The 26,125-nt window shown below is 34.9% G+C and overlaps 2 protein-coding genes and 1 non-coding gene across 6 annotated transcripts in view; 1 reads left to right on the top strand and 2 right to left on the bottom strand.

Annotated features, from left to right (window-relative positions):
* Positions 1–6,516: 6,516 nt before the first annotated feature.
* On the bottom strand, positions 6,517–6,590 carry TRNAI-UAU (transfer RNA isoleucine (anticodon UAU)). The gene has a single exon. It is a non-coding gene; the product is annotated as a tRNA-Ile (tRNA).
* A 1,405-nt stretch (positions 6,591–7,995) lies between these two features.
* On the top strand, positions 7,996–10,724 carry LOC114714906 (uncharacterized). Of its 4 annotated transcripts, XM_028899697.1 has the most exons (7): positions 7,996–8,065; positions 8,181–8,434; positions 8,569–9,209; positions 9,302–9,412; positions 9,592–9,755; positions 9,841–10,021; positions 10,263–10,724. In XM_028899697.1, the coding sequence occupies exons 3-7, from the start codon at positions 8,667–8,669 to the stop codon at positions 10,419–10,421; spliced, it is 1,158 nt and encodes a 385-aa protein (XP_028755530.1). In that variant the 5' UTR covers positions 7,996–8,065; positions 8,181–8,434; positions 8,569–8,666; the 3' UTR covers positions 10,422–10,724. The 4 variants fall into 4 exon arrangements, with proteins under 4 accessions (XP_028755530.1, XP_028755528.1, XP_028755532.1 ...); XM_028899695.1 differs by having other exon boundaries at positions 8,005–8,434; XM_028899698.1 differs by lacking the exons at positions 7,996–8,065; positions 8,181–8,434 and having other exon boundaries at positions 8,450–9,209.
* A 1,688-nt stretch (positions 10,725–12,412) lies between these two features.
* LOC114714908 (sodium/calcium exchanger NCL-like) overlaps positions 12,413–26,125 on the bottom strand; it is a 49,566-nt gene continuing 35,853 nt past the window's right edge. The window contains exons 4-10 of the mRNA XM_028899701.1: positions 22,548–22,872; positions 15,838–16,023; positions 15,373–15,554; positions 14,823–14,968; positions 14,426–14,702; positions 14,037–14,345; positions 12,413–12,928 (exon numbers count right to left, since the gene is read on the bottom strand). Of these exons, the coding sequence (XP_028755534.1) occupies positions 12,680–12,928; positions 14,037–14,345; positions 14,426–14,702; positions 14,823–14,968; positions 15,373–15,554; positions 15,838–16,023; positions 22,548–22,872 (1,674 nt within the window). The 3' untranslated portion in view covers positions 12,413–12,679. The remainder of the gene's footprint in view (positions 12,929–14,036; positions 14,346–14,425; positions 14,703–14,822; positions 14,969–15,372; positions 15,555–15,837; positions 16,024–22,547; positions 22,873–26,125) is intronic.

Genomic DNA, 26,125 nt, shown 5'->3' on the forward strand with positions numbered 1-26,125 from the left:
TCCCAGGCCGAACAAGGATCCAGTCTAGATTAAATTGAGATATGAGAGGTTGCAGAATTATTGCTACAAATGTGGCAAAATTGGTCATGAACAGAGAAGCTGTAAGTGTGTAGAGGAGGATGACGATGTAGACGATAGTGGCTATGGAGGTTGGTTAGGAGTTCAAGCTACCAGAAATATTGATGGTATTATTGACAGTTGTAGAGATGGCTGGGAGGAGTTTGTAGTGAAGGAAAGGAGGAAGGAATCAAAAAATGAGAAGTTATTAAAAATAGGTGAGACTAAGGAGGGAAAAGGCAAGAGTAATCTGATGATTGATGATAATAAAGAGAACAGAACTCCTATTCTCAAATTACAGAAGAACTCTGTATCGGCTGGGGAGAGTAGTGGTAAAAGTGAGGATGAGAAGTTGGCGTCTGTTGAGAGAAAGCAGAATAATTCAACAATCATGATAAGGACAAGAGTCATGATTTGAAGAAAGAAGATCCTAAACTGAATAATAGTAAAAATAAGGAGAATTTCTCAAAGGCCAAAGAGTAGTTATGGGGCGCATTCACCTATGAGTGAGGTTACAATTGGACTAAGGAAAGTAAAACTAAAGAGGAACTTGGAAGATGAAGAGGAGAGGTTGGATGTTAAGAGAAGGAAGTTATCTGTTGAAGAACCAAATATTGTTGTTATAAACAAAGGAAATCACTTGAAAAAAGAGGAGGACATAAGAGTGTGCAAAGGATCAAGAAGCATATGAGAAGGAGGGGAATGTTGGGAAGGAAGGTGGGGAAGTCTGGAGAAGAGTTGGGGAAGAGAGTGTGTCCATTGAGGATGTTTTCTCAGTGGTAAGTCAAAGTGCTTTGCTGGAAAATGGTCTTGGTGGCTGGCCTCAAACAACCACTAAGGAGCCATGAAGTTCATAGGTTGGAACTGTCAAGGTTTAGGAAGAGCCTTGACAGTTAAGAAGTTGAGGGAGGAGTGTTTTAAGAACAAGCCCTTGTGATCTTCCTAATGGAAACAAGGATGAAAAGTGATAAGTTGAAAAGAATTCAAGGTCAATGTCAGATGTAAGAAGAGTTTTATGTTGATCCGAGAGGTAGAGGAGGTGGTTTGGCTCTGTGGTGGAGCCATGAGGTTGTGATTAATGTCTGGTTCAGCTCAAGAAACCTAATCCATGTGACTATGGATTCTAATTTTCTTAAAGTACCTAAGTATGTCACCTTTATTTATGGTGCTTCAATAAATGAAGAGAAGATGTTAGTCTGGAATGAGATGAGAAGGTTGGTAGGTGGTATAAGGGGATTATGGCTCTGTTTTGGAGATTTTAATGATGTGATCTTTGATGATGAGAAGTGGGGAAATTTGCTTGTCGATATTGGTAGGGCTATCAATTTCCAATGTATGCTAGCTGACTGTCAATTATTAGACCTTGGCTTCCAGGGAGCTAAGTATACTTGGAATAATAAAAGGCTAGGGGCATCACATATGAAGGAAAGATTGGATTAGGTATAGCTAATGTTGAGTTTAGAGAAGATTTTGTAAATGCTACTGCTGTTCATATGGAACCGGTTGGATCTGACCATCACTTGCTACTTGTGGATTGTGAGTTTGGGCATGCGAAGGTATTAAGAATCTTTATATTTGAGGCTTATTGGGCTGAACATGTTGATTTTTTGAATGTTGTTAGAAGAGGATGGAGAAGTGCAAGTGTGTTTGAAAGTAAAGTAGAAGAGTTGATTAGTAAGCTTGATGAATATATAAGAAGTTTGATCAAATGGAGTAGGGAAACCTTTCCAAATGCTAAGAAACAAGTCGAATTGCTGACAAAGAAACTGGAAAGTTGTAATAAGAGTACTTTGAATGAACAAAAAAAAAAAACAAGAAGCTGAGGGTAAGTATTGGTGATGGGGATAGAAACACAAGATTCTTTCATTCAAGTACCATACAGAGAAGGATGAGGAACAAAGTAACAAGGCTGAAGTGTAATGATGGTAGATGGTTGGTGCACGAGAAGGATGTGAATGAGGCTTTTTTGAAGTTCTATGCTTCACTTTTCTCTTCTGCTGGGTGTAGAAATTTGCAGGTGGCTTTACATTTTGTGAAAGAGTTTGTGCTAGAAAGGGACAGGGAAAGGCTTGAGAGATCGATTTCTATTGAGGAAATCAAGATGGCTGTGTTTCAATTGAATGGGACCAAGGCCCCAGGTCCTGATGGCTATTCTGGAGTGTTTTACCATTCTGCTTGGAATAAGGTCAACAAGGAGGTGGTGGAAATGGTGGTTGATTTTTTTGAAGGAAGGGCAAGTCTAAGAAATTTAAATAGTACTAATGTTGTTCTAATTCCCAAGGTAGAGAATGCTGTGTGGGTCAATATAGACCAATTGGTCTTTGCAATTTTGCTTACAAAATTGTATCTAAGATATTAGCCAATTGATTAAAAGACTTGCTGAGAAGAGTGATTTCTGAGAACCAAAGAGCCTTTGTTGTAGGAAGATTAATTCAAGACAACATCCTGATCTCTCATGAAGCTTTCCATTATTTGAAAACCAAGGAAAAAGGAAAGAAAATGGAAATGGCAATAAAGATTGATATGAATAAAGCCTATGATAGGCCAGAATCGCATTTTATTAAAGAAGTTATGAGATGAATGGGATTTGGAGAGAAGTGGATTACTTGGGTAATGGATTGTGTCAAAACTGTGAATTTGAACCTAGTAGTTTCTGGTAGAAAGATTGTTGATATCAAAATGGAGAGAGGAATAAGACAAGGAGACACTCTATCTCCTTATCTTTTTATATTAGCAGCTGATGTTTTATCATCAATGATCCAATGGCATGTTGAAAATGGCAGATTAAGAGGTATAAGATTAGCAAAAGAATGCCCAATACTCTCTCGTTGTTTCTTTGCAGATGATGCATTATTTTTTGTTAATACTAAGAGGCAAAATTGTAAGGTGTTGAAAGAAATTATTGATTGTTACTGTGAGGCATCAAGTCAAGCTGTTAACTTTGACAAGTCCTGTGTTTTTTTCCCTTAAAGAACACGATTAAAGAGGTAAAGAAGGAAGTTTTTGTGGTACTAGGTATGAAGGGAAGTGATAATCCTAGGAAATATTTGGGTTTGCCCACGTTATGGGGTAAATCTAAAAATGAAGCTTTGAACCTTGTTAAGAACAAGGTGAATATGAAGTTACAAGGGTAGAAACAAAAGCTTCTAACCTTTACTGGTAGAGAAGTGTTGTTGAAAGCTGTAGCTACAGTAATCCCTGTGTTTCTGATGACTTGTTTTAAATTTCCAAAGAAGGTGTGCTTGAAATTGGATGCTGTGGTGGCAAAGTCCTAGTGGGGACAGAAGGAGCATGAAGGTAGAATTCACTAAAAAGCTTGGAAATCTCTTGAAAAGTCGAAAAGTGAAGATGGCATGGGGTTCAGAGATCTGGAGCTTTTCAATAAAGCCTTGTTAGCCAAAACTGCTTGGAGAATTTTACGGAATCCGAATGATCTTTGGTGCAAGATTCTGAAGGGCATCTATTTTCCTCATGATGATTTCTTCAAAGCAAAGCAAGGGAGTAAGTCATCTTGGGGGTGGGCAAGTATTCTGGAAGGTAGAGACCTATTGAAAGATGATTTGTGTTGGAGGATTGATGATGGCGTGGGGATCAATGTTTTCTCTGATAAATGGATACCACATGCTGTAGGATACGATTTAAAAGAAAGAAGCCTTAATGAGGAGATGAGAGACTTAACAGTGGACAGCTTAATCAGGAATGATGAGTGGTGTCTTGATGCTTTCAGGAATTATCTGTGAGGAAGATATGAAGCTGATAAAAGGTGTGAAACTACCAGTAGTGAAAATGGCTAATAAGCTTCTATGGTTGAAAAATAGAGATGGTTGCTATAGTATCAAGTTGGGGTATAGGGTGGTCAAAGATAAAGAGGATAGGAAGGGTTCAGGGAGACCTAGTAGCTCGTATCAAACTCCTAGAGTGATTTGGGATGTGTTTTGGAAGTGGAAAATTCCTCCAAAAGTTGCTCATTTTTTATGGAGGGTATTCAATGGAGCCTTGGCAACTCGAGAGGCACTGCTTAGAAGGAAATGTGCAAGTACCCCAATCTGTGCTATCTGTAGATGACAACCTGAATCAATTGAGCACATGCTGTTTTTGTGTCCCTGGGCTTTGCAGGTCTGGTTGTTCTCCTTTATCACTGAGGTTTAAGGAGAGGAGTATGAAAAGAATTGATATATGGTTGGATGAGTGGCTAAAAATCAAGGAGGGACCTGATGACTATATTTGTGCCCTTTTTGCTACAATTTGTTGGGAAATCTAGAAGTCTAGATGCCAGTTTGTTTCTAAGGTAAGAAGGTGGATGCTCTTGGGTGTGTTGGCAGAGCTATGGGACTGGTACGTGACTGCTAGTAAGAAGAGGAGATGTGTTTCTGTGACAAGTGTGGAAAGGAATAAGTCTTGGGTCTTGCCTACAAGAGGGACAATTAAAATAAATGTTGATGCTGCTTTCTGTAAAGAAAGGGGTAAAGCTGTTGTGGGATTAGTAGCAAGGGATGATAAGGGAGGATTTATTGGTGGTCTGGGCAAGAAGATTAATGCCGGTTCTGTTTTCATTGCTGAAAGTATGGCAATAATGGAAGTGTTAAACAGCTATGACAGAATAGGCAATGCTGAGGTGATTGTTGAAACTGATTGTCAGGTCTTATTTGATAAATTGCAGAAAAGGCAGGTGAAGGGCTGTGAATGGGGTTGTGAAGACATCCTGTAGAAGCGTATCTCAACGTTATAGGTAAGGCAGAATTGACATTTATCCTTGGTTGCAAGAAGTGGGAACAAAGCTGCTGATTTTATGGCAGTTGATGTTATGAGGAGTGTGGTACCGAAAGGTTGGCTTTGTGTGCCACCACCTTCTCTGAAGCCTGTGTTACACCTGGACGTGAGGAACTCTCATGAGGACGTGGGGGAAAGATCTAGTATTGGTTAAGTAGCAGCTTTGCTTCTTTGTTCTTAGGTGTTTCGTTGCTTTTAGTTTTGTTTTGTCTTGTTGCTTTCCTCTTTTTCTTTCGTTGTTTCTGTTTTTGTTTTTAGCGTTTGTACTGGTCTTTGAGTATTAATGCAGAGTATTATTCAGCTCAAAAAAAAAATTAATTTCCTTAATAATTATATAGCTTTTGTATTAAGGATCCGATGTAATAACACTAATTTTTTCACCAGTTTTCCCTAACTAATTATAAAACTTTCTAACTAATTAACATGACTCCTCTAATTAGAGATTTTTATTAGGACAAAATGAATGCAATAATGCGCGCTGTACCGTTTCTTGGCTGAAAATGGGCGTTATACCTTATTATGATATATATGTGTTCCATCCATAATTATATTTATTATCTATTTTTCTTAATTTACTCTCAATACTTGTTTTATGAGTGAAGAGTATGTAAATGGTATAAATTTTATACTTCTTTCTGATACTTTTATGATAATATGTTAACTACTTCACACAAATTAAAAAATAAAATTAAACATATTTATCTGAAATTTCAACTCTATCTTTTTTTACAAAAAAATTACCCTCCCTCCGTTATCTTCATCAAACCAGTGCACGTTTTCCAGGTACTCTTCCTGATCTCTCCACGTGAGAATTTTTATAATACTACCTTCAGTTTTAGTTATAAGACCTCGTTTGTAGTCTATAAATGAAATATTATAATTAGGTAAGGAGGTAGTACATCTCATTTGATCATCATTCCATTCATGAAGACTCTCTTTTTATATGTAGTCAATAAAATAGCCTGAAAAAATTTGAGTGATAAAACATATTGAAATTTTATATTCAAAATGTAAATATTTTAACTAATTTTTATATTTAGGATTAAAAATAATACTATATATCAATATGAATCAATAATAGAGAGACGATATTGGGTGGCATTGATATTGAAAATGAAAAAGTGAGAAATAAGGACATAATAATAGGATATGAAATTATGGAGATGTGAACATTTTGGTGTTATTTGTGTTGGTGATGGAGATTGTAGGAGAGTGGACCGTCCAACTGCAATAATTAATAAGCATGGACAAAAAATAATTCTAACAAAATTTGGGCAAAGAAAAACCCTTGGGCGGGTTATGTGTCTATACACAATTATATGTGTTTCATAACCCATACTTTTTTTGTGATAAAAATGTATGCTTACTATTAGAATTGTGTGCATAAAAAATATATTTTCAAAATATTTTTACCATATCTTAGTTCCATTGACGTTAAACAAAATGTGTTCATCCTTTTCAAAACAAAAAAGTCAAAATCTGATCCAACTCTTCTCAATCTGAACAATATTTCTTTGGTTTTTTGTTTTGTTTTGTTTTGTTGGATAATCTACAATCCACATGAAGCCTGTTGTTTTAATACAAAACAATAAGCCCATAGTTTAGTGGGCTAAGAATCTGGCAAAAAAAGCATAGTGGGTCCATAAGGCATGGGCCCAAACACTGATTAACAAAATAAACTAAGTTCAATGGTCCCGGCCAGGCTCGAACGCGCGACCTTCGGCTCATAAGACCAACGCTCTAACCAACTGAGCTAGGGGACGGGGAGACGCCACGTTTGCAATTTTTAAAATAAGATACTACTTAATTTTATACGACACATGAGATTTTCCCAATGAAAGATCTAGAAAGTGTAACGTTAACAATGTCATGGGCACCTCAAGGATATGGGAGTGTTGTGTCTCTTTCTCCATGACAATACACAAGAATCTAATATGGATCATTCCATAGCATTTTTTTTTCATTTATGCTTAATTACATCAGTTTTGCAGTGCATGGAGTATAAAGAAATGAGCTACATTGATTATAACATGAAGATAATACAAATAGATTTTATTATATATATTAATGATAGTTGTTGTGTTGATAATTTATTTTAATTCAGTTATTAGCAGTTAAGATTGATCATATGCATTTCCTGTGGTAAAATTTTACTTGCTCAATATGTACTTATGTGGTTAATATACAATATGAAATTCAATATTATTGAAAGTTATAAATCATGCGTGAGGCACGAATAATGTACTATACCTTAAATTATGTGCAAAATATGGGACTTGCATTCTAATTTTGAAAAATCATTTGAAACCCTTATATTTCATCAAATTATAACATCATCTCATCAGTGTTTTACATTAATTTAGGATAATAAAAATTTTGTTCTCTTAAATTGGTTTCAGTTTTCGATTTGGTCCTTGAATTTTTTTTTGGTTAACCAGCTCCTGGAATTTTATGACCATACCTAATTGGGCTTTTAGTATGAAAAAAAAATACTTCTCATGTTTTTAATATAAGACCTATTTAACTAATTTGATTAGATTAAGGAAGTTAAGTAAGTTAGTTAATTATAAGAAATATGACATGTTTTCTTAAAACATAATAATCATTTTTCTTAATATCTCTCCTCTCTCTTCTACTTGATTATAGTTAAAGGAGTATTCATAAGGATAATTTAAAAAAAAATTAATAAATATAAAAAATATGCCTTATATTTAGACAAAAAATAACTCAACAATTATGTTTTATATTAAAAACAGTACGAGTAACATCTTAAAAATAAATGGTGTAAATTTCAAGTACTTGATTAATATATATTTATACATTTAACTCTTAAAAGAATGAGAACTGGTTAAAATTCATTTGTACGATAATCACAACGTTTCAATAATCAATATCAATATTGTATTAAATACCAATTTCAAATTTCATTTCTTCGTGTGTGTACTGTGTATGCCTGGGGGATGACATGTGTCCACTTTTTGCGCCAAAACGAAGGCAAATCCAAATTCCAATCAGGCGGTGAATTGAAAGGCCATGCATGTGGTGTGGGTGGGCCCCACCGCATTTGGGTCCCGTACCTGCGAAAAAAGCCAGCCATGCTCAAATGAACCAACAACCTCCCACTCCCAATCTCTCTCTCTCTCTCTCTCCCCGCCATTACTGCATAAAGAGTGGGAGAGTAAGGCCAGCAAGATAATGAACAGAAAGCAGCGAGGATTTGGGCGACAAATGGGTTAATGTAATATTTATGCATTATGCCATTAGATTTTCCTTGTTTAAATTTTGAGGTAAAAAGATTTCTTCTTGATTTTTCTCTTACAGTTATTTTGTTAAATCTTTCAACTGTGTTTCAGATCATAAGAAAAATCCTTTCAACTATGTCGTCTATCATCACCCGTTTGGGTCTCTGGTCCGTCCCTCGGACAAGCTCCTGGATTTAAGAGAAAATCCCAAATCTTTCAACACACTCTCTGTGTCTCCATCTCTCTCTACCCCACTCTGCTTTCTTCTTCGTCGTCGTCGTCCTCTTTCCAAGTCAGTAATTGCTGAATCGTTTGCTTGGCTCTTGGGTTTTTGTTTCTCATACCTCGCATTCTTTGAGATTTAGGTAAATTTTCGAACTCCTTTATATTTTGCTCCCATTACACGCTTTTCAAATTATGGGGTCCTGATCAAACTTTTGGGTCTCTCTTTCTGTTGATCTGGGTGTCAAAATTTGCTCGCAAAATCTGTTCTTGAAAGTTCAAAGTCAGATGGGAGAGAACAAAGAAACTGCCTAGAGATCAAAAAACCACTGCAGACCCATTTGTGGTGGTGTACGCAAATTTTCATGGAAGACAATGACTCAGCAAGATCAAACCCAAAAATGGAGCAATAGCGGCAGTGGCGGCGCCGGAGGTCCCGGAAGGTCTTCAAAGAAGCCAAAGCAGAAAAAGGTACCACAAAGAGGACTTGGTGTGGCACAGCTTGAGAAAATAAGAATAGAAGAACAACAAAGGAAAGAAGCTGCTGCTGCTGCTGCAATTTTACCAACCCCACCATCACTATCACCAAGCAAATGTTATCTGCCTCCGCAACTTCCTAGTTTTCATCATTCTAATCAACCGTCCTCTTCTCCAATTTCATTACATCCTGGCATCCCAGTAGATTTTTTTAGGTTGCCTCCGTCACTGCAAAATCTAGATGCTAATAAAGCTTCTTCATGCACTGTTCCATTGGAAGACAGTTGTACTTTTGACCCTGCCTGGCGTAAGTTGTGTGAATTTGAGAAGGATTTTGTGTCAAGTATGTCTATGAACTTGCCTTATGAATCCAACCACATTTGGCCTCCCTCCCATTGGACTCAAAGAACACAGCAATATCAGCAACCTTCTTCATCAACGGTAAGTTACTTTCAAGTTTCAAGTTTGATCTTTCTATGGTTTTCCAAGATGAGGTTTTCAATTGGCATCTTTTGGATTGTTGGAATTTGTAGGTGAATGTCTCATCAGGGAACTTAACATCACCTGTCTCTCATTACTCAAAAGAGCCCCCTTCAAACCAAAACTGTAGTAGCAGCCGTGTGCCTATGAGGCCAGAGGAGAAGGTAATCTGCAATTTGTGCTCATACTGGAATTCATCTGCATAATTTAAGCTTATGGTTCATCAGCACGATGAATGAAATTTTGGACTGATGCATATTGATTTAAGATTTCCCCCTTACAAAACTTTGACTTAATCATAAAACTGTCTTAATTGGATCTCCGTGTTTTAAATTTGGAGCAGATGATTGGCCAGAAAAGATCATACCCCTTCTCTCTGGAAGTTCCACCCGCCTCCTCTTTCAATTTCAAATCGCCTGCCTTGACTATTAATGTGAAACCAAATGAAAGTACTTCACGTGCCTATGGAAGTGGCCTGAACTTTGGTGCTTCCTCTTCAGCTTTTAGGTTGTCTCGGTTTGAATCTGTTCGCTCTTGCATTGTAATTGTAAATTCTGTTACCTCACATCATTTGTTTCTGCAACTTCTGCAGAGAAGTACCTTCCTGTTCAACACCATGCTCATCAGAGCCAAACTCTAAGAAGAATGAGAATTTCAATGGAGATTTTCTCTCCTTAGCTCCACCCATTTCACCCTCCAAGTGCAAGTCTACTTCAACTTTCCCAGCATTTCACAACCAGGAACTTCCTCATTTTGAACCTCCACCTTTTCAGGTTAGGAAAACCCTTCTTATTTTGACAGAAACCTTATTTTTTATCCTTGAAAGATGGCATCGTTATCAATTTGACAGTCTTGAATTGTTGTACCTAAGACTAATCTGATTCTAATGTCACCCTTTTAGTGTACTGAAATGACTCTTAGGTGTTAAGTGAGAACCCAAGAACTAAAGAGGAGTTATTGTTCATTTCTGCAGAATCTAATAATTCATTTTAACTTCCATTTCATTTTCTTCAGGGAACCGGAGAAGATCAAATGCCTCATGGCCAGCAACAATCTTTACACAGTTTCTTCCCACCAAAGGAAGAAGAAACTGTCCAAACGACAGAGACAAACAAAGATGGGAATTGCAGTGGTGAAAAAGGAAAAAGTGTTGATTTAAACTTGAAGCTATGAGCATCTTCTTTTGCCCCATTTTCTTGTCATGGTGTCACTATTAGGCCAGTTGTTCCTCACTATGAAACTCACACCCAAAATTGCAAACTCATCTGTGATCCAATGTCACAAGTGGGTAGATATTTCTAGAAGTCGCACATGTGGGGCTGAGTCTGAAAGGGACTTCAAATCTTTGCCATGTGAGAAGTGGGAGAGCGGAGAAGCAAAAACGAGAGATTTAGTTTGTTTTTAGGCCTAGGGGCTCCCTATAATAATAACAATGTCTTTTTTGCTTCTATAAAGCCGAACTCTGATAGTTGTGTGTTTGTGTTGTATTGTGTTTTTGGAATTTTCTTCATCTTTAGAAATACTTTGCTACATATAAAAGTACCATTTCTTTTATAGTTATTAAAAGTGACACAATTTAATACAATTGAAAAAGAGATAAAAAAAGAATGAGAAAATTGTTGGAAAATCTCTCATTGTAAAGTTTTTGGTTTAAAAATACCTGAAATTTGCATAAGAACTCTCGTGTAATTTTCAACAGCTACAAGTTTTTTTAGCAGTGCATAGCCTCTCTTTTATTACGTATCAAACGGCCAAGGGGAAAAAAAAATCAATAATAGGGTGAGATTGGGTTGGAGAGTGACCTCTTGAGAAGAGGTGGGAAGAGGAGAAGGGGGATAACTAACTAAAATACATGTTTGTGGGAGGCGGAGGGATGCGATTGCGTTGTGTTTGGTTTGCGTTCTCTTTTCGATCGAAGAGTGGGGTCCACAAATCTGAAGGCTTCATTATGGTTCTAACTTCCATGTGACGCCTTGTGGGGCCCGCCCAACAACGTGCATGCGTGGGGGGGTCTTGTCTTGGTGGAGAGGATTCCGATCCTTGTAAAAGCCAAGGAAGAAAAAGAGGACTTGATTGTGGGAATTTAGATGACAAAACGACAGCGGATCTCATGGGGCCCGCTCTATCTTGAACTGTGCAGGTTTTTTTTTGTTGGTAAATTGTAAGTCTTTTTTTTTTTTTTTCCGGGTAAGTCACAAATCCTATGTATAATCAGAAAGTATCTAAGTAGAAACAAAATCATAATTTTAAAAATATTTTTACCGTATGCAAACTAAATACGTTTAAAAATTTGTCTCAATTTATAAAAAAATACTTTTAAAAAATATTTTTGGAGTTACTCAAATACTTTAGAGTTGTTTGAATTAATTTTTTAGAGGTAATTTTATAAAATATAAAATAAATATGTGAGTGGAGTATTATTTTAACTTAGATGAAAATATTTTTTTTATGTACATACGGAATTTTCCAAACACCCCACGTCTTTAAGCTAGCTAAACCTTTAGCTAACCCAAGTTGATAAATGGGGCATTGGAATGAACTTAAAAACCCTTTTCACGGCTCGGTGCATGAAAATATAAAACGTACAGGCGTTTTGAAAATATCATGTCATAGTTTCAAAATTTATTAGTTCAGCTTTCAGAAAACACAAATAATATTAATCTATTCCCATAACCCTGAAAAAGAGCTTAATTATTAAAATATTTCACTGTCGTTATTGGAATTATAAATACAAATCCTTAATTCTTATTTTTTGAAACTTTAATTTCACACTATTATCTAGTTCTAATTAAAACCTAAAAAAAAAAAAGGTTAGAAATTCATGATCGATCTAATTAGTACTCCCTCCGTTCCTTATTATAAGAGACAAATAACCGAAGTACGTTGATCAAAAAAACAGTTAAAGTTAGTTAAGAACAATTAATGTATAAAAAGTATAATTTTTTCCAAAAATGCCCTCATTAATAAGGAGAGAGAGCATGAGAGAGAACAATTAAATTATTAAAAGAAAGAGAAGTGGGAGGGAGAGAGAGTGTGAGTTGGAGATAATAAATATGGGTAAAATAGTAAATCAACACAAAAAAGTAGAGACAACTTGTAAGTGTTTCTTATATATAGGAACATGGCATAAGCATCAAGTGTCTCTTATAATAAGGAACGGAGGGAGTACTAATCAAGCATTATGATTCTCTATTCAAGCTTCTCAGTTAAACATAGATGTATCAGTGAAGGCCAGGAACATCAGTCTCTCATTAGTTCATTACAATATCCATATACGATAATAGTAAAGGCCTAAGATAGAACATGCTCACTAAAAATAAGAATTAAACCAAGCTAATCATAAACAAACATCTCTAACCCACACGTTCCTTGATAACCAGATTGGTTTACTTATATTTAACAGAGCATTCATATGTGTTGATGATTGGGGTTTATGACCAACCACAGATATAATCAAGGACATAGACCAATGCGAGAGAGAAGGGATAAAGTAGGATGGCCACTATAGAAGCCCAGAGGGGAAAAGTGGTACGGAAACTGACAAAGGCCCCCATCACAATGCAAACTACCATAATGACCAACACTTCTGCAGAGAAGTCCCATGTCAATCCCCTTACATACACAAGGGCCAAGAACACTGCCAGGCAAAGCACGTTGTTCATTGTCACCGACCCATATAGCTGCAAACACACAAATAACGCACTTATATTTTTAGAAGCCTTCATTAATTGTCACAGCAAGCATATGAGGAAAATGACTGAATGTATGCATACTTTTCATCAATCGGGTTTGAAATACATTTCATTTTCATCAAGAATTCCGCGGGTGTTAAGTTTTGGAAACAGAATGAAGAAATTTTAGGAGATGAGCAGGGCTGGAACCAAAACTTATGAGAAGAAATTTAAACCCGATACTGAGTGAAGGCACGAAATATCTATTCTGACTAAGAATCTCTGAGTGTTGCTGCTACAAGGAAAGAACTGAGGCTGTGAATTGTGGGATTTATACTATGAGCCTGGCATCTCCATATACCGCGCAATGCAATGCTAATGATGACAGAAAAGCAAGCTAAAGAACCAGAAATTGGAAAGATATATTGATCGAAAGATAAATTGGATGTTTCTTCTTAAGGGCCTGTTTGGGTGCCTTCCAAAACCATAGTTTGGGAGGTAAAACCATGGTTTGAGTGGGATGTTACCCAAACAGTATCAATTTTGGAGAAATAATCTGAAACCATGGTTTTGGAGCCCAAAACCATGATTTCAGGAGAAGTGAATCCATTTTGCTTCCGGCTCAAATTGGAGAGTATGATTGTGCTGTCAGAGTAGATATCAACAATCATATGACTTTGACATCCCTCAATTATTTTTTTATAAACATATTTGATCTTATATCTTATAAATATATGTACAAATATTAATTATTTATTAATTATATTATCTTATGTATTATTATGTTGGTAAAAAAATTATTATTAACAATTTTATCTTTTATGTAATTATCATGTTAACTTATATAATTATCATGTTAACTTATGTCTTTTTTACTAATTTGCATATATAAAAAGTGCTTCTAACAATAACTATTCAAACACTCTCACTTCTCATAATTATTTTTTTACAAAATCTATTCTTCACAAAATCTATTCTCCCTGGAATCTCCATGATTTGATTTCATCCAAACACCCTTTAAGACATCCTCGCAAAGCAGAGCTAAACTCAAATGGCACAAGCTGAATACCATATGCTTGAAAGAAAAGCAGAGTGTCAAAAAAGTAAATAAACAAACCTCGGAAAAAGTTAAGGAGGCGGTCTGCCTCTTGTCACGGCTAGCAAAAATAATTGCTGACACTGCTTCACTGGAATTTGTAGCCAAAGGCAGTACAATGAAGGAAATGAAGAAGGCAGGAATACTTGTGACGTCGGAAAATTCGTGAACAGCATCAACCAGAGGATCAGCAACTGCAGCAGCAATAACTGTTCCCAGAAGGAGCAGCAGCACTGCTTTTATAGTATTCCATTTGGCATTCTGAACACCCTCAGCAGCTTCTTCAGCCGGAGCCCCAACATCCAGCAGATCGTGTTCCCTCTTTGTTTCCTGCAAATGAAAATCCGGTCAGTAATATATCCGTTTCCTGAAAGAATTTCTTTGGTCGAGTCTACCATAGCAAAACTCACTTGGTGAAAATCAGTTAAGTACTTCATTGTATGTGGACCAGCATCACCAGAAGCACGTCGAGAGCGCTTAGCCTTAGAAAGCCATCTACTAATTCCGTTAAAAAACTCCTCTTCAGCAATAAGTGAGTTACGAGAAGTATCAAAATCCTCTATTATTTTCGTTACAGCATCATCATGGTCCAGGTCAAGCTCTTCAAGTTCAATTCCAACAACCAGCGCTCTCAACTCACCTTGAGAAAGTTGTCCATCACCGTTCTCGTCAATTTTTGAAAAAAGCCTATGTGGATTAAAAGGAGATCAATGACGACCCAAAAAGCATAAAAATATGGAAATAAGAAAACAATATGCTTCGGAAAGTAATTTCTCGAGTCAGACCAAAGAGAAGAAAACATCTAACTTCTTGATTATTTCTCTATCAGGTTCACCATCTTCTCTCAGCAACCTTCCCAATGCTTGCTGCTTTAAATGTCTCAGAATTCCAAATATTACGTGCTTGTGTCTCACATAAGCAAGTCTTCTCCTCTGTATCCAGGGCTGGATAACCTACACAATTTTCCCCCTCAATTTCTTTAGGTTGCAGGAACAATTTTCAGGTGTTCATTGGTGCAGACAATCTCTCACTTAGTATACAGTAATAATAGATATTGGAAGCGCTGAACCTAGAATCTAAGAAAAATACAACAGAACAATATGAGGATCTGGACACGGTATATGGGTTTACATCCCTTCCTTATTTAGGCCCAATATACCAAATTGGCTAATCACAAATGAAACAAACTAAATTCCACTAGGCATACACGCAACACATGCTTCCTCTTATCAAGGCTTTGTAAAGCATTGTCTCCATTTCTTTCATGGTATTGTGCTACTTAAAAACCAGAGTAAGCATTGTCTCTATTTCTTTCATGGTATTATGATATATGACAATATTGCAGCAACAAATTTACCTGGTAAAAGCAATAACAAGCCAATAAACAAAGAGAGACAATAAGTGCAATTAAAACAGCCAAGTGCCTTCCAGACGTTGATTTGAGTACTTGGGGTATCTGAACAATCAGAAATGGAATGACAGATATAACCATGATCCTTGCAGCATAGCTTGTCCAAATATCAGTACTAACGCCAGAACCTGCAAGTGGAAAATATATTGGACTAATTATTAAAACATCCATAATGCTGAAATGTATGACATTGAAATGAAATGAAGGTTTAGCAAAATAGATAAACTGAATCTACTGCATTCATCCTTTTAAAATTTAAACAGTTATGCCTTAATTCAGGAGAAAAAATTGACGTATACTTGTTGGATATCACAACATGAGGTGAGATATTTTTTTAAGGTCTTCGACAAGAAAAGCTTAATATCAAATTTTTCGCAGATCCCTGAGAGGAGAAGGACATAAGAGACTTACCAGTTAAGCTAAATCCTCGTGTGTCTTGTGAATCTTTCGCAATTGAATCTTCAATGTCACACTTGCCAACAATTACACAAGTTCCCCATATTATAGTCAGAAGCAAAACTGTTGACCCCGCTAGCAAACCCATTCCAACAGAGACCTGACTTTGAGCGGTTTCTTTGCTACCGGAAAGCCCAGATACTAGGGTAAAAACAAGATAAATAGATCAGAAACTATAAAAATAGGGAGATAACAATACCAAGTGTTTGCTCCCCAAAAAAAAAAAAAAAAAAAACAAGTGTTCGTTAGTTTTAATAAGTAAGAGCGAACAAATATATAGCAATCTTCTGGCTAGTATGATGAACACCACGAGATTGTGGTCAAAATAAACAATGAATCGTGAAAAATGTCTCACAAAAATTGCTGCTTGTCAGCTAAGACTATTAGTTGAATTCTTCTATTTGTACCTCTATAATGCGATCAAGAAATAAATTATTGAACTATGCATACTATTTACTGAACTGAAAAGTCCGCTTCCTTTTCTTTTCTTTTCTTTTTTTCCAGGACGCAAATTTCGTTAGTTGTTGGAACACTCAGAATGATCACCCTTAGAAACAACTGATAATTTTTTGAAAGGTGCACCTGAGGATATTTTTTGGTCATTCCTAAATTCCAATTGGCACAAATAATCATCAAGTGGAGAGCAGCGCACAAAGTGTAAAAGGAGGTTGAGCATATAGAAATTTGAAGAGTTTAAGCAACGCATATAAAAAGTAAAAGGTGGGAATGAAGCTCCAAAAAGAAAGCGGATCTCATGCACCAGAGCAAGGGACCAAATTCTCATGCCCAGAGTTGCTCAGTATGAATAGATCTAGTACTTTTATTTATATCTGAATTGATCCAATATGACTGAAAAAGCAAGGATACGAGATGGCAAGTTAGAATGACATTAAATTGTACTCATCCATATAAATAATACTCTCCGATTCTTAATGTAAAATCTACTTAATTAATTTGAGTAGATTAATTATATTAATTAAATTAATTAATATGATATGTTTTCTTAAAACACCTAAACTTCTTTCTCAATTCCCTTCCTCCTTTCCTTACTTGATTATTGTTAAGGAAATAGAGCTAATTTAGAAAAAAAATTAACAAACATTTTAAATAAGTCTTATATATAAACCAACATAAACTTCCTAATTAGATCATATATTAAGAATTGGAGGAGTAATTAATAAATAATGAATTTGATAAATATTTTAAGCATTCTATAATATTTTCTATTTTCATTATAGAAAACAAGAAAAATCATATGTGCTAACATGATTCAGACGCGAAGTTTTATAAATTGGTTTTTGTTCTAAAAAAAGTTAGGGAAAATTGCAAATAAAGACCCCCCAATATATAAAATAGCAATTATGGATCCTGAATTTGAGAAATTGCTCACAAGGACCCGGTCTCAATTTGCAATTATAAAATCATGGCCAAATTACCAAAATACTCCTCTTTAATTTTTTTTTCAAAAAAGAACACCACTGCCTCGCCGGAATCTGGCCGCCGGCGCCGGAGCTCCGATGCCGGCGGCCGAATTCCGGCCATTGCCGACGGCCTTCCTTTGTTGCTTTTTTTGAAACTTTTTTTTTTTAATTGGGGGGAAGTGAGGTTGGGGGGATTTGATCCCCCAACCTAATGCTTCCCAAAATTAAGAATGACCATTGAGCCAACAAATTTTTGCTAACATTATAATACAAAAAAAAATATAAGTTAACTCATTTACTCTTGTTCCAGGTGATAACAATAATACATTTGAAAATAACAAATTCTGATTATAAAATAACAAGTCTGGGATTAAAATTTAACAACACGTTTTTTTATAACAACACACTCTGTTGCAGGTGATAACAACAATACATTTGAAAATAACAAGTTCTGATTATAAAATAACAAGTCTGAGATTAAAATTTAACAACACGTTTTTTTTATAACAACACACTCTGTTGTAGGTGATAACAACAATACATTTGAAAATAACAAGTTCTGATTATAAAATAACAAGTCTGGAATTAAAATTTAACAACACATTTTTTTAGAAAATTATTTATATTATGATTTTGGAAAATAAATTATTTATAACTTATAAAAATATTTTTAATATATTTATTTTTTTAAAAAAATACTTTTTAATCTATATATCTATACAACTCATTATAAATCAAACTACTTCTTATAAATTATAAAGCATTTATAATTAAGTATTTTTAATCTATAAATCACAGTATAAATTTTTATATTATTTCATTCTTTAAATATTAAAAATAGTTTTTATATTTAAAGAATAAAATAGTATTTTTAATTATAAATTAGAGATAAATTTCATTTATAAATTTAAGCAATCAAAAGGTATTTTTAATCTACAATAAATTGTACTATTTATAATTTATAAGAAGTAGTTTGATTTATAATGAGTTGTATAGATATATAGATTAAAAAAAATTTTAAAAAAATTAAAAATGTGTGTTGTCATTTTCCCTAAATTTTATTTATAAATTTGAACAATAAAAAAGTATTTTTAATCTATAATAAATTACACTTCAATTTCTGATTATAAATTGGAGATAAAAATTATTTTTTTAGCAAATTAAATAGATTTAAAATACTTTTTATAAGTTATAAATAATTTATTTTTCAAAAGTATAAAATAATTAATTGTTATAAAAAAAACGTTTTGTTAAATTTTAATTTCAGATTTTTTATTTTATAATCAGAACTTGTTATTTTCAAATGTATTGTTATTATCACTTGGAATAAAATGTGTTGTTATATAAAAAAAAAAAGGTGCTGTTAAATTTTAATTCCAAACTAGTTATTTTATAATCAGAACTTGTTATTTCCAAAGGTATTGTTGTTATCACCTGAAACAGAATGTGTTGTTATAAAAAAACATGTTGTTAAATTTTAATCCCAAACTTGTTATTTCCAAATGTATTGTTGTTATCACCTGAAACAAAGTGTGTTGTTATAAAAAAAACGTGTTGTTAAATTTTAATCCCAGACTTGTTATTTTATAATCAGAACTTGTTATTTTCAAATGTATTGTTGTTATTACTTGCAACAGAGTGTGTTGTTATAAAAAAAACGTGTTGTTAAATTTTAATCCCAGACTTGTTATTTTATAATCAGAACTTGTTATTTTCAAATATATTATTGTTATCACCTGGAACAAGAGTAAATGAGTTAACTTATATATTTTTTTGTATTATAATGTTAGCAAAAATTTGTTGGCTCAATGGTCATTCTTAATTTTGGGAAGCATTAGGTTGGGGATCAAATCCCCCCAACCTCACTTCCCCCCAATTTAAAAAAAAAAAACCGTTTCAAAAAAAAAACAAAGGAAGGCCGCCGGCATCGGAGCTCCGACGGCTGGCAGCCGAGGTGGCGGAGCTCCGGCGCTGGCGGCCGGATTCTGGCGAGGCAGTGGTGTTCTTTTTTGGAAAAAAAAAAATTAAAGAGGGGTATTTTGGTAATTTGGTCATGATTTCATAATTGCAAATTGGGATCGGGTCCTTGTGAGCAATTTCTCAAATTCAAGGTCCCTGATTGCCATTTTATATATTGGGGGTCTTTATTTACAATTTTTTCAAAAAATTATTGGAGAGAAAGTTAAAAAAACCGTAAAAATTATAAAATTGCAAATCAAGTATTTTGTGAAAAAATGGTTGTCATTTAATTTATTTGCTACTCAACTATTGTCAACACCTATGCAAGTCTTATAATGAATCTTGATTTGCAGTTTTGTAATTTTTATGGTTTTTTGTGATTTTTCCAAAATTAAATTGATATGAGAAAGAAAATAAAGGATCCGCGCGCTCATATCAGGAACTTGTTTTGTGGGTCAAAAAAAGAAAACATGTATGTTAAGGAACCGTCTTATCAGTACTTTTGTAAAGAGAAAAAGTAGAAAAATAAAAAATTAAGATGCGATTGACTACTGATTAAGTATCCTTTTTATATTTTAATGTTGAAGATTTTATAAGATATAATAATAAAATAAAATTATAAGAATCATAAATTCCTTAACAAATTTATTTTTAATTAATTTATAAATTATTTTTGCGAATGGAGAATTTTAATTAAAGAATAATCAAACTATTCATATATCGCAAATAATTTAATTCGTTATAGTATTATATATAGAATTTATAATAAACTGCAATATTATAAAAATAAAAAATAATATAATTTTTATGTCAAGCATAAATAACATAAGTGATTTTATTAGACTCATGGATCTTATATTAATTGTTTTTATAATAAATTCATAAGTTATTTTCTAATTATACTTTCACTAAAAAAATTTATTGATATTTAAGCTTGTTTGTTCTCTGTTTTTTTTTAACTCCTCTAAATTTTTTAATTTTCCCCCAAGGACTGAAAGGATCCGCCGAAAAAAAATTCCATCTAAAGATTGTAAAATATTATCGGATGAATAATGAAGACAGTTGGCAAAAAGAAAAAAGTAATGAAGATGATCAAACGAAAACTCTGATGCCTGCAGTATCCTCGACGCTGCAGGAAACTTTAAAATAAAAGAAATGAAAGTAGGGCTGAGCAATGGGCGGGTTGGGCTAGCCCATAGCCCGCCCATTTATGAATAAACGGGCATGGGCTAGCCCATAACCCGGTAGCAGCCCATTTTAGCTTGTATTAAATGGGTTACGGGACAGCCCGTTTGGGCTGATCGGGTTATGGGTAACCCATTTATTTTTCTACTTTTTTTTTTTTTTACAATTTTTTCAGCATAGTATAATCTTATGTAGCTGTTAATAAATTTTGCATAGCAAATAGCAAATCAAATATAAAATAACATCACATAATACCAACTATATTTCATCACATAACTTCACGTAGAGTCACCAATCATAAAAAGTATCAATCGAAGTTGAAGTCTTAAAGACGGCAAGACGCAGCGGCAGCACCGTACAGAGTTCAGATGATCAGTGGAGCTCCAATGTCGAAGTTGAAGACTTGAAGTTGCAGCAACCCAGCCATCCAGCATCACAGGCTCACAGTTACAGTCTTGAAGATGCAGAGACACAGAGTCACAGCATCACTCTCTCAACTCTCGCGGTTGCAAACAGCTAGAGAAATTGACGATCATAGTTCATAGATCGCTGGAGCTCAAAGCAAACTGGGCAACTACAGGCTCAAAGTTGAACCTGAATCTCAAAGACGCTAGACGGAGAGCACAAGTAAGTGGCAACAGCATAGGAAGTTCCTAGTTCATAGTCGGCTGGCTAGTCCTACTTGTTCGGTCGAAAGAGAGCAAGACAGAGACAGAGTTGAAACCTGAAAGCCTGAAACCGAAAGTCCGAAGGAAATGGATAAATGGATAATTGCCTAATTGGATATGAAACTCAATCCTGAAACTTGGTACCAGCCCATGACTCCAGGAGCCCACTTGCTGATGGCTTAAAAAAATATTTTTAAAAAAAAACACTTAAATGGGCAGGTATGGGCAGCCCGATGCCTTGCCCATAGCCCGTCCCGTTTAATGGGCTGCCCTGCCCATTTAACCCAACCCATTTAGGATCTGCTATATGGACTAATTGAGTGGACTTAAATGGACAAAAAATTATTGGGTTATGGGCAGGTCAGCGGGTTATGGGTTTCTTGCTCACCCCTAAATGGAAGCTTTAAACGGACACAAGTCATCTAAGAATTTTTCTTAGGTTTAAAGAAATCTTTCTTAGGGTGTGTTTGGATTAGCGGCGGAGGAGTAACTTTTTTTTCAATATGACTTTTACAGAAGTCAGATTGGATAAAAATAGCTTCTTTGAGCTTATTGTATAAGCCTGTTTCGGTGACAGAAGTCAGATTGTAAAAATATGATTCTAAACACATCCCAAATCAAAAAAACTCCTTTTGCCGATGGAGAAGTCAGTTTGAAGGTCCAGATGTGATTCTAAACACACTCTAAAGTATCAAAGAAACTCAATTAAGGGAGAAAATTGTCTACTGCGCATAAAAGCGTGCGCCCACTCACAACAGGGGCGTTACTGCGCAGCAACGTTCCGAATTTTGAGAGACGACTTGGAGGAGGAAAAGTTCGGTGGGGTAAGGTGTTACCAAATACAAAATCATGATTTTAAAATACGAAAAAGCATTTTTAAAAAGGTGTCCAAAATCCCCTAACATATTTTCCAGCTAACCAAACAGATGAAAGAAAATCCTTATCCGAATTAACGAGCAGACTGAAAACTCCTTAATATCGGTGTGATAAACACAGCGCGGGTAAGAACTCATAGGAGCTATAAATGAACAAAAGGCGAGGAAGGAAAAGAAAACTGCTATTATGATTTCCCAACTATTCAAAAAAAAAAAAATCTAGAACATCCAACAGAAAACAGAAATGCATCACGCAATTACTGATGTCTCCAAGAATTCATCTCGTTTTTCACTAATAATTCTTAGTTTTCATTTTTAGGATGAAGGCGGCAGAGAAAACGCAAATTAGTATCGTATGTGACTTCTAACCAAACAATTAAAAGAGAAGTAAAATCCAGAACGGAACATGAACGACAAAAAATAAAAAAGAACGACGGCGTACCAATTGTTAAAATTTATAACGAAACAAATTAAATCAGTTTTGCTGATTCTACGAGATCTTAATTTTCCATTTGCAGGATTAAAAACAGAAGTGTAATCATATTATATATACTTACCGAGAATGAGCATGGCATCAGGCAGCGCGCCGAGAACGGGAAGAAACAAGCCACCAACGATCCCAGGGCCCAAGATCTCAAGCAACAGCTCGCTGCCATTGGACAAATAGGTAGCAGCCTTGTACATGAGGAAGCCATAGACGCCGATAAGGAGCAAGTTTCCGACTACAGAGGTGGTGCAGGGCAAGAATCCATACGTCTGCTCGCAGGAAGACTGCTTCAACGGCTGCAAAAGCCGGGACAGATTGTCCTCCGGCGAATCTCGGGAATGGTGGATCCCACTGAAAATAAGATTAGAGGAGGACGACAGGAACCGAGCGTGAACCTGAGCAGAGAGAATTAGGAGTGAGAGGAAGAGGAAGAGCGTGAAGGCGAACCGACGAGACATTGGGGACGGCGGGGGATTGGGGATCGGGAAATGTTCTAGAGGATGTGGATGTGAAGCATTTGCAAGCTTGCAGAGAAGAAGAGAGTGACGTAGTGGATATTTGAATTGCAATGAAAGGAAGGTTAAAACCTGTGGGGATGGAGGATGCGAGGGGGAATCTGCGTCTGAATCGCGTGTCCTTTAGGCAAAGGTGGTGAGGGAAAAGAGAGAGATAAGGGGGTGGGAAGGGAAAGTCGTGTCTCGTGTGATGTGCACCCTGTAGTCTGTTTTGTGTCGTTTTGTGTCGTTTTGATTAGGCGAGTTCCCCAGTTTTGTGTCAAGCTTGATAAATGAATTAACATTGCCTATACCACGTTATAATGGTAATATTGGTCTAGGTTTTAAGCTGAAGGATTTAATTTATAATTATCTAGAGCAACAAAACAAATTTTTAAAATTACAATGTATAGTTATATATAAATTTTTAATAATTACTGAAAAATGTCGTGAAATACATGGGAGTTAAAGGCTAAAATAAAATATATTTTTAGTCTTTTAACTTTATACAAAGTTTCATTTTGGTTCTTTAACTTTAAAAAGTAGATTTTTAGTTCTCTAATCCTAAAACCGTTAACAAAAAATGATGATATTGAGCTTTTGAATGCTGATAAAACATTACTAAGTGCTAATATATTAAGTTTAATATTCAAAACAACCATGGTTGTTGTGAAAAATCATCATTTAAGACTAAGAATTTTGGGATTAAAGGACTAAAAGTATATTTTTTTAAATTAAAGAACTAAACTGAAACCTTACATAAAGTTAAAGGACCAAACATATACTTTAGCCAGAGTTAAATGATGATATACTTAAATTGTTCAGTTAATTATTCCTTTAAAATAGGAGATCCAAATCCTCTCAATGCTTTCTTTCTACGTCTTTTTTTCCCAACACATCCTAAAATATTTCGGTTATAATAATGAATAATGAATGCCGACTATTAAACCAAGTATATCGTCCATTTATAAATTCTTTTCTCAATTGTTTGATTAATCAATGGAAGGGATTATATAATGAAGAAAGCAATGGAAATAAAATAGGGACCAAATCTTTTTTTTTAAAAAAAAGAAAAAGTGTGGCGTGTGGTTTACATTTATTCTTCTAGTAATTAATCCTTGATTTGTTACGGATTGACCCCCTATGTTTCCCCCCGTAAAGACAAACGGCCAGTGGACAGATAACCAACTATAGTTAACTAACTAAGGATATCATTTTAACATGGGGTTGATGCAGAGATATAGATTCCTAATGTTTGTATATCTATTTAGTACTTAGTTATATATATTGTATTTACGACATGTCATGTAACCAAAAAAAATCAAGAAAAATATGCCACTGACTATATGTATTCTGATTTTGATTTTATCGTATTCCATATTTACAGTGTGATTATGCGTCAAAAATTAATTTCACCATACTATTTAGTAATAAAAAAATATAATTAATTGGATGTTGTTTGAAAATAATACTCCGGTCCTTAATATATGACCCAATTGTTGAGTTGGTTTTGGTTCTAAATATAAGACCCATTTGTTATATTGATCAATTTTCTATAAATTACCCCTGTGGATACTCCCTCAACCATAATCAAGTAGAAGAGGAAGATGGGTTATTAAAAAAGATGATTACAATATTTTAGGAAAAACGTGTCACATTTCTTATAATTAACTAATTTTCCTAACTTTCTTAATCTAATTAAATTAGATAGATATGTCTTATATTAAGAACCGGAAGAGTAATAATTATTGAAATAATAAATTTATTAATTAACTAAAAAAATGAGTGTTGAGTTTTTGCAGTTTTGCATCAGCTCTCACCTTCAGCGCTCCCAAATACCGACACGTAGATAAGGTTTGGTGGGGGAACCATCATTGCTATGACCGAATTTAGGGGCATGAAAACGAAAATGGAAATAGAACTGAAATTGGAATTTCAAAAGAAAAAATACTTAGGGAAAATGACAATAAGGTCCCACACAAGTATAAATACAGCAAAAAGGTCTCCTGAAATCTCATAATTTTTCTGAAGTCTCAAAGGGATTTAGATGTAATTTTCGGAATCCTCAAATTACTCTCTTGCCCTTGCCATCAGAAACAAAGACGAGAGAAATTCATTTGGGTGAGGAGTTCCCGCGCAATATGCTTGAGAGAGAAGACATTGGAAAAGAGGGAAGGAGCCATTGATGATGAAATATCTTCTCCATTACCATTAGTGAACTCTAAAGAGCTTCCATGTGAATCTCCACAAATTTTTAGGTGTGGAACTTTCTTTCCTCTCCTCTCCTACCTTTCTTGACAGATTGTGCATTTGTTTGGGAATGAGAAATCAGAAAATCATTTTTGTCTTTTTGGGTTGCTTGTGGGTGGTTTTGGGAATGGGATTCACAAGTTAATCAATAAAAAAGCTATGTTTTTTGTTGGTGTGTGTTGGTGATTTAAGTTGGGTGTGTAGGATGATCATGGGTGCTCTGTTTTTGGGTTGCTTGTGGGTGGTTTTGCTCTGTTCTGATGTTACTTCAGTGGCAAAGGAAGAAAAAGATGAAGGTTAGTGTGGGTGGAAACCCTTAACACGAAATGAGATATCGTGTTGTCAATCAGGTCGCGATAGTTGTCAACGCGTGTCGCGACAATTGTCAATATAGTTCCTTGACTTGTCAACGACAGTTGCGTGATTTTTTATGCAGGTTTAAATTACTGATGGCGGGTACATCTAGAAAGCATCTATTTTGCTTTGTTCACATAGGTGGAAAGTTTATAAATGATGGAGAAGATGATATGAGATATGTGGAAGGTAGTGTAAGAACAACAAATATAAAAGAGGGCACAAGTTATGAAGAACTAAAGGAGATTATATCATCAATTGTGGAAAAAAACCAACTCATTTCTTTTGAAATTCTCAGTTGTGTTCGATAAAAAAAACTTTTGTGGAGTTGGTAGATGATGATGGGGTAGAACATTTGATAAGGTTCAATGAAGAAAGTGGTCATCTGGATGTAGAAGAGACTGGAAATAAGAACCACATAAAAGCAACAAGGGATAATACAATGGAGGAGCAAATAGTTTAACAAATCTGTTATTTTCATTTCTTGGTATGTTAGTTGTTACTGTCTTGCTATCAACTTGTCAATGCATGCACCTTGACTTGTCATTTC

The sequence above is a fragment of the Neltuma alba genome, unplaced genomic scaffold, assembly GCF_004799145.2.
Source record: "Neltuma alba isolate B1F8T4 unplaced genomic scaffold, ASM479914v2 tig00011551_pilon, whole genome shotgun sequence".
In the NCBI taxonomy this organism is placed as follows: domain Eukaryota; kingdom Viridiplantae; phylum Streptophyta; class Magnoliopsida; order Fabales; family Fabaceae; genus Neltuma; species Neltuma alba.

Bases quoted from the DNA above. Each gene is read 5' to 3' on its own strand.
- LOC114714906 (XM_028899697.1), top strand. From the start codon at position 8,667: ATGACTCAGCAAGATCAAACCCAAAAATGGAGCAATAGCGGCAGTGGC. The intron at 9,413-9,591 runs GTAATCTGCAAT...AATTTGGAGCAG, and splicing joins CTATGAGGCCAGAGGAGAAG to ATGATTGGCCAGAAAAGATC. The intron at 9,756-9,840 runs GTTGTCTCGGTT...CAACTTCTGCAG, and splicing joins GCTTCCTCTTCAGCTTTTAG to AGAAGTACCTTCCTGTTCAA.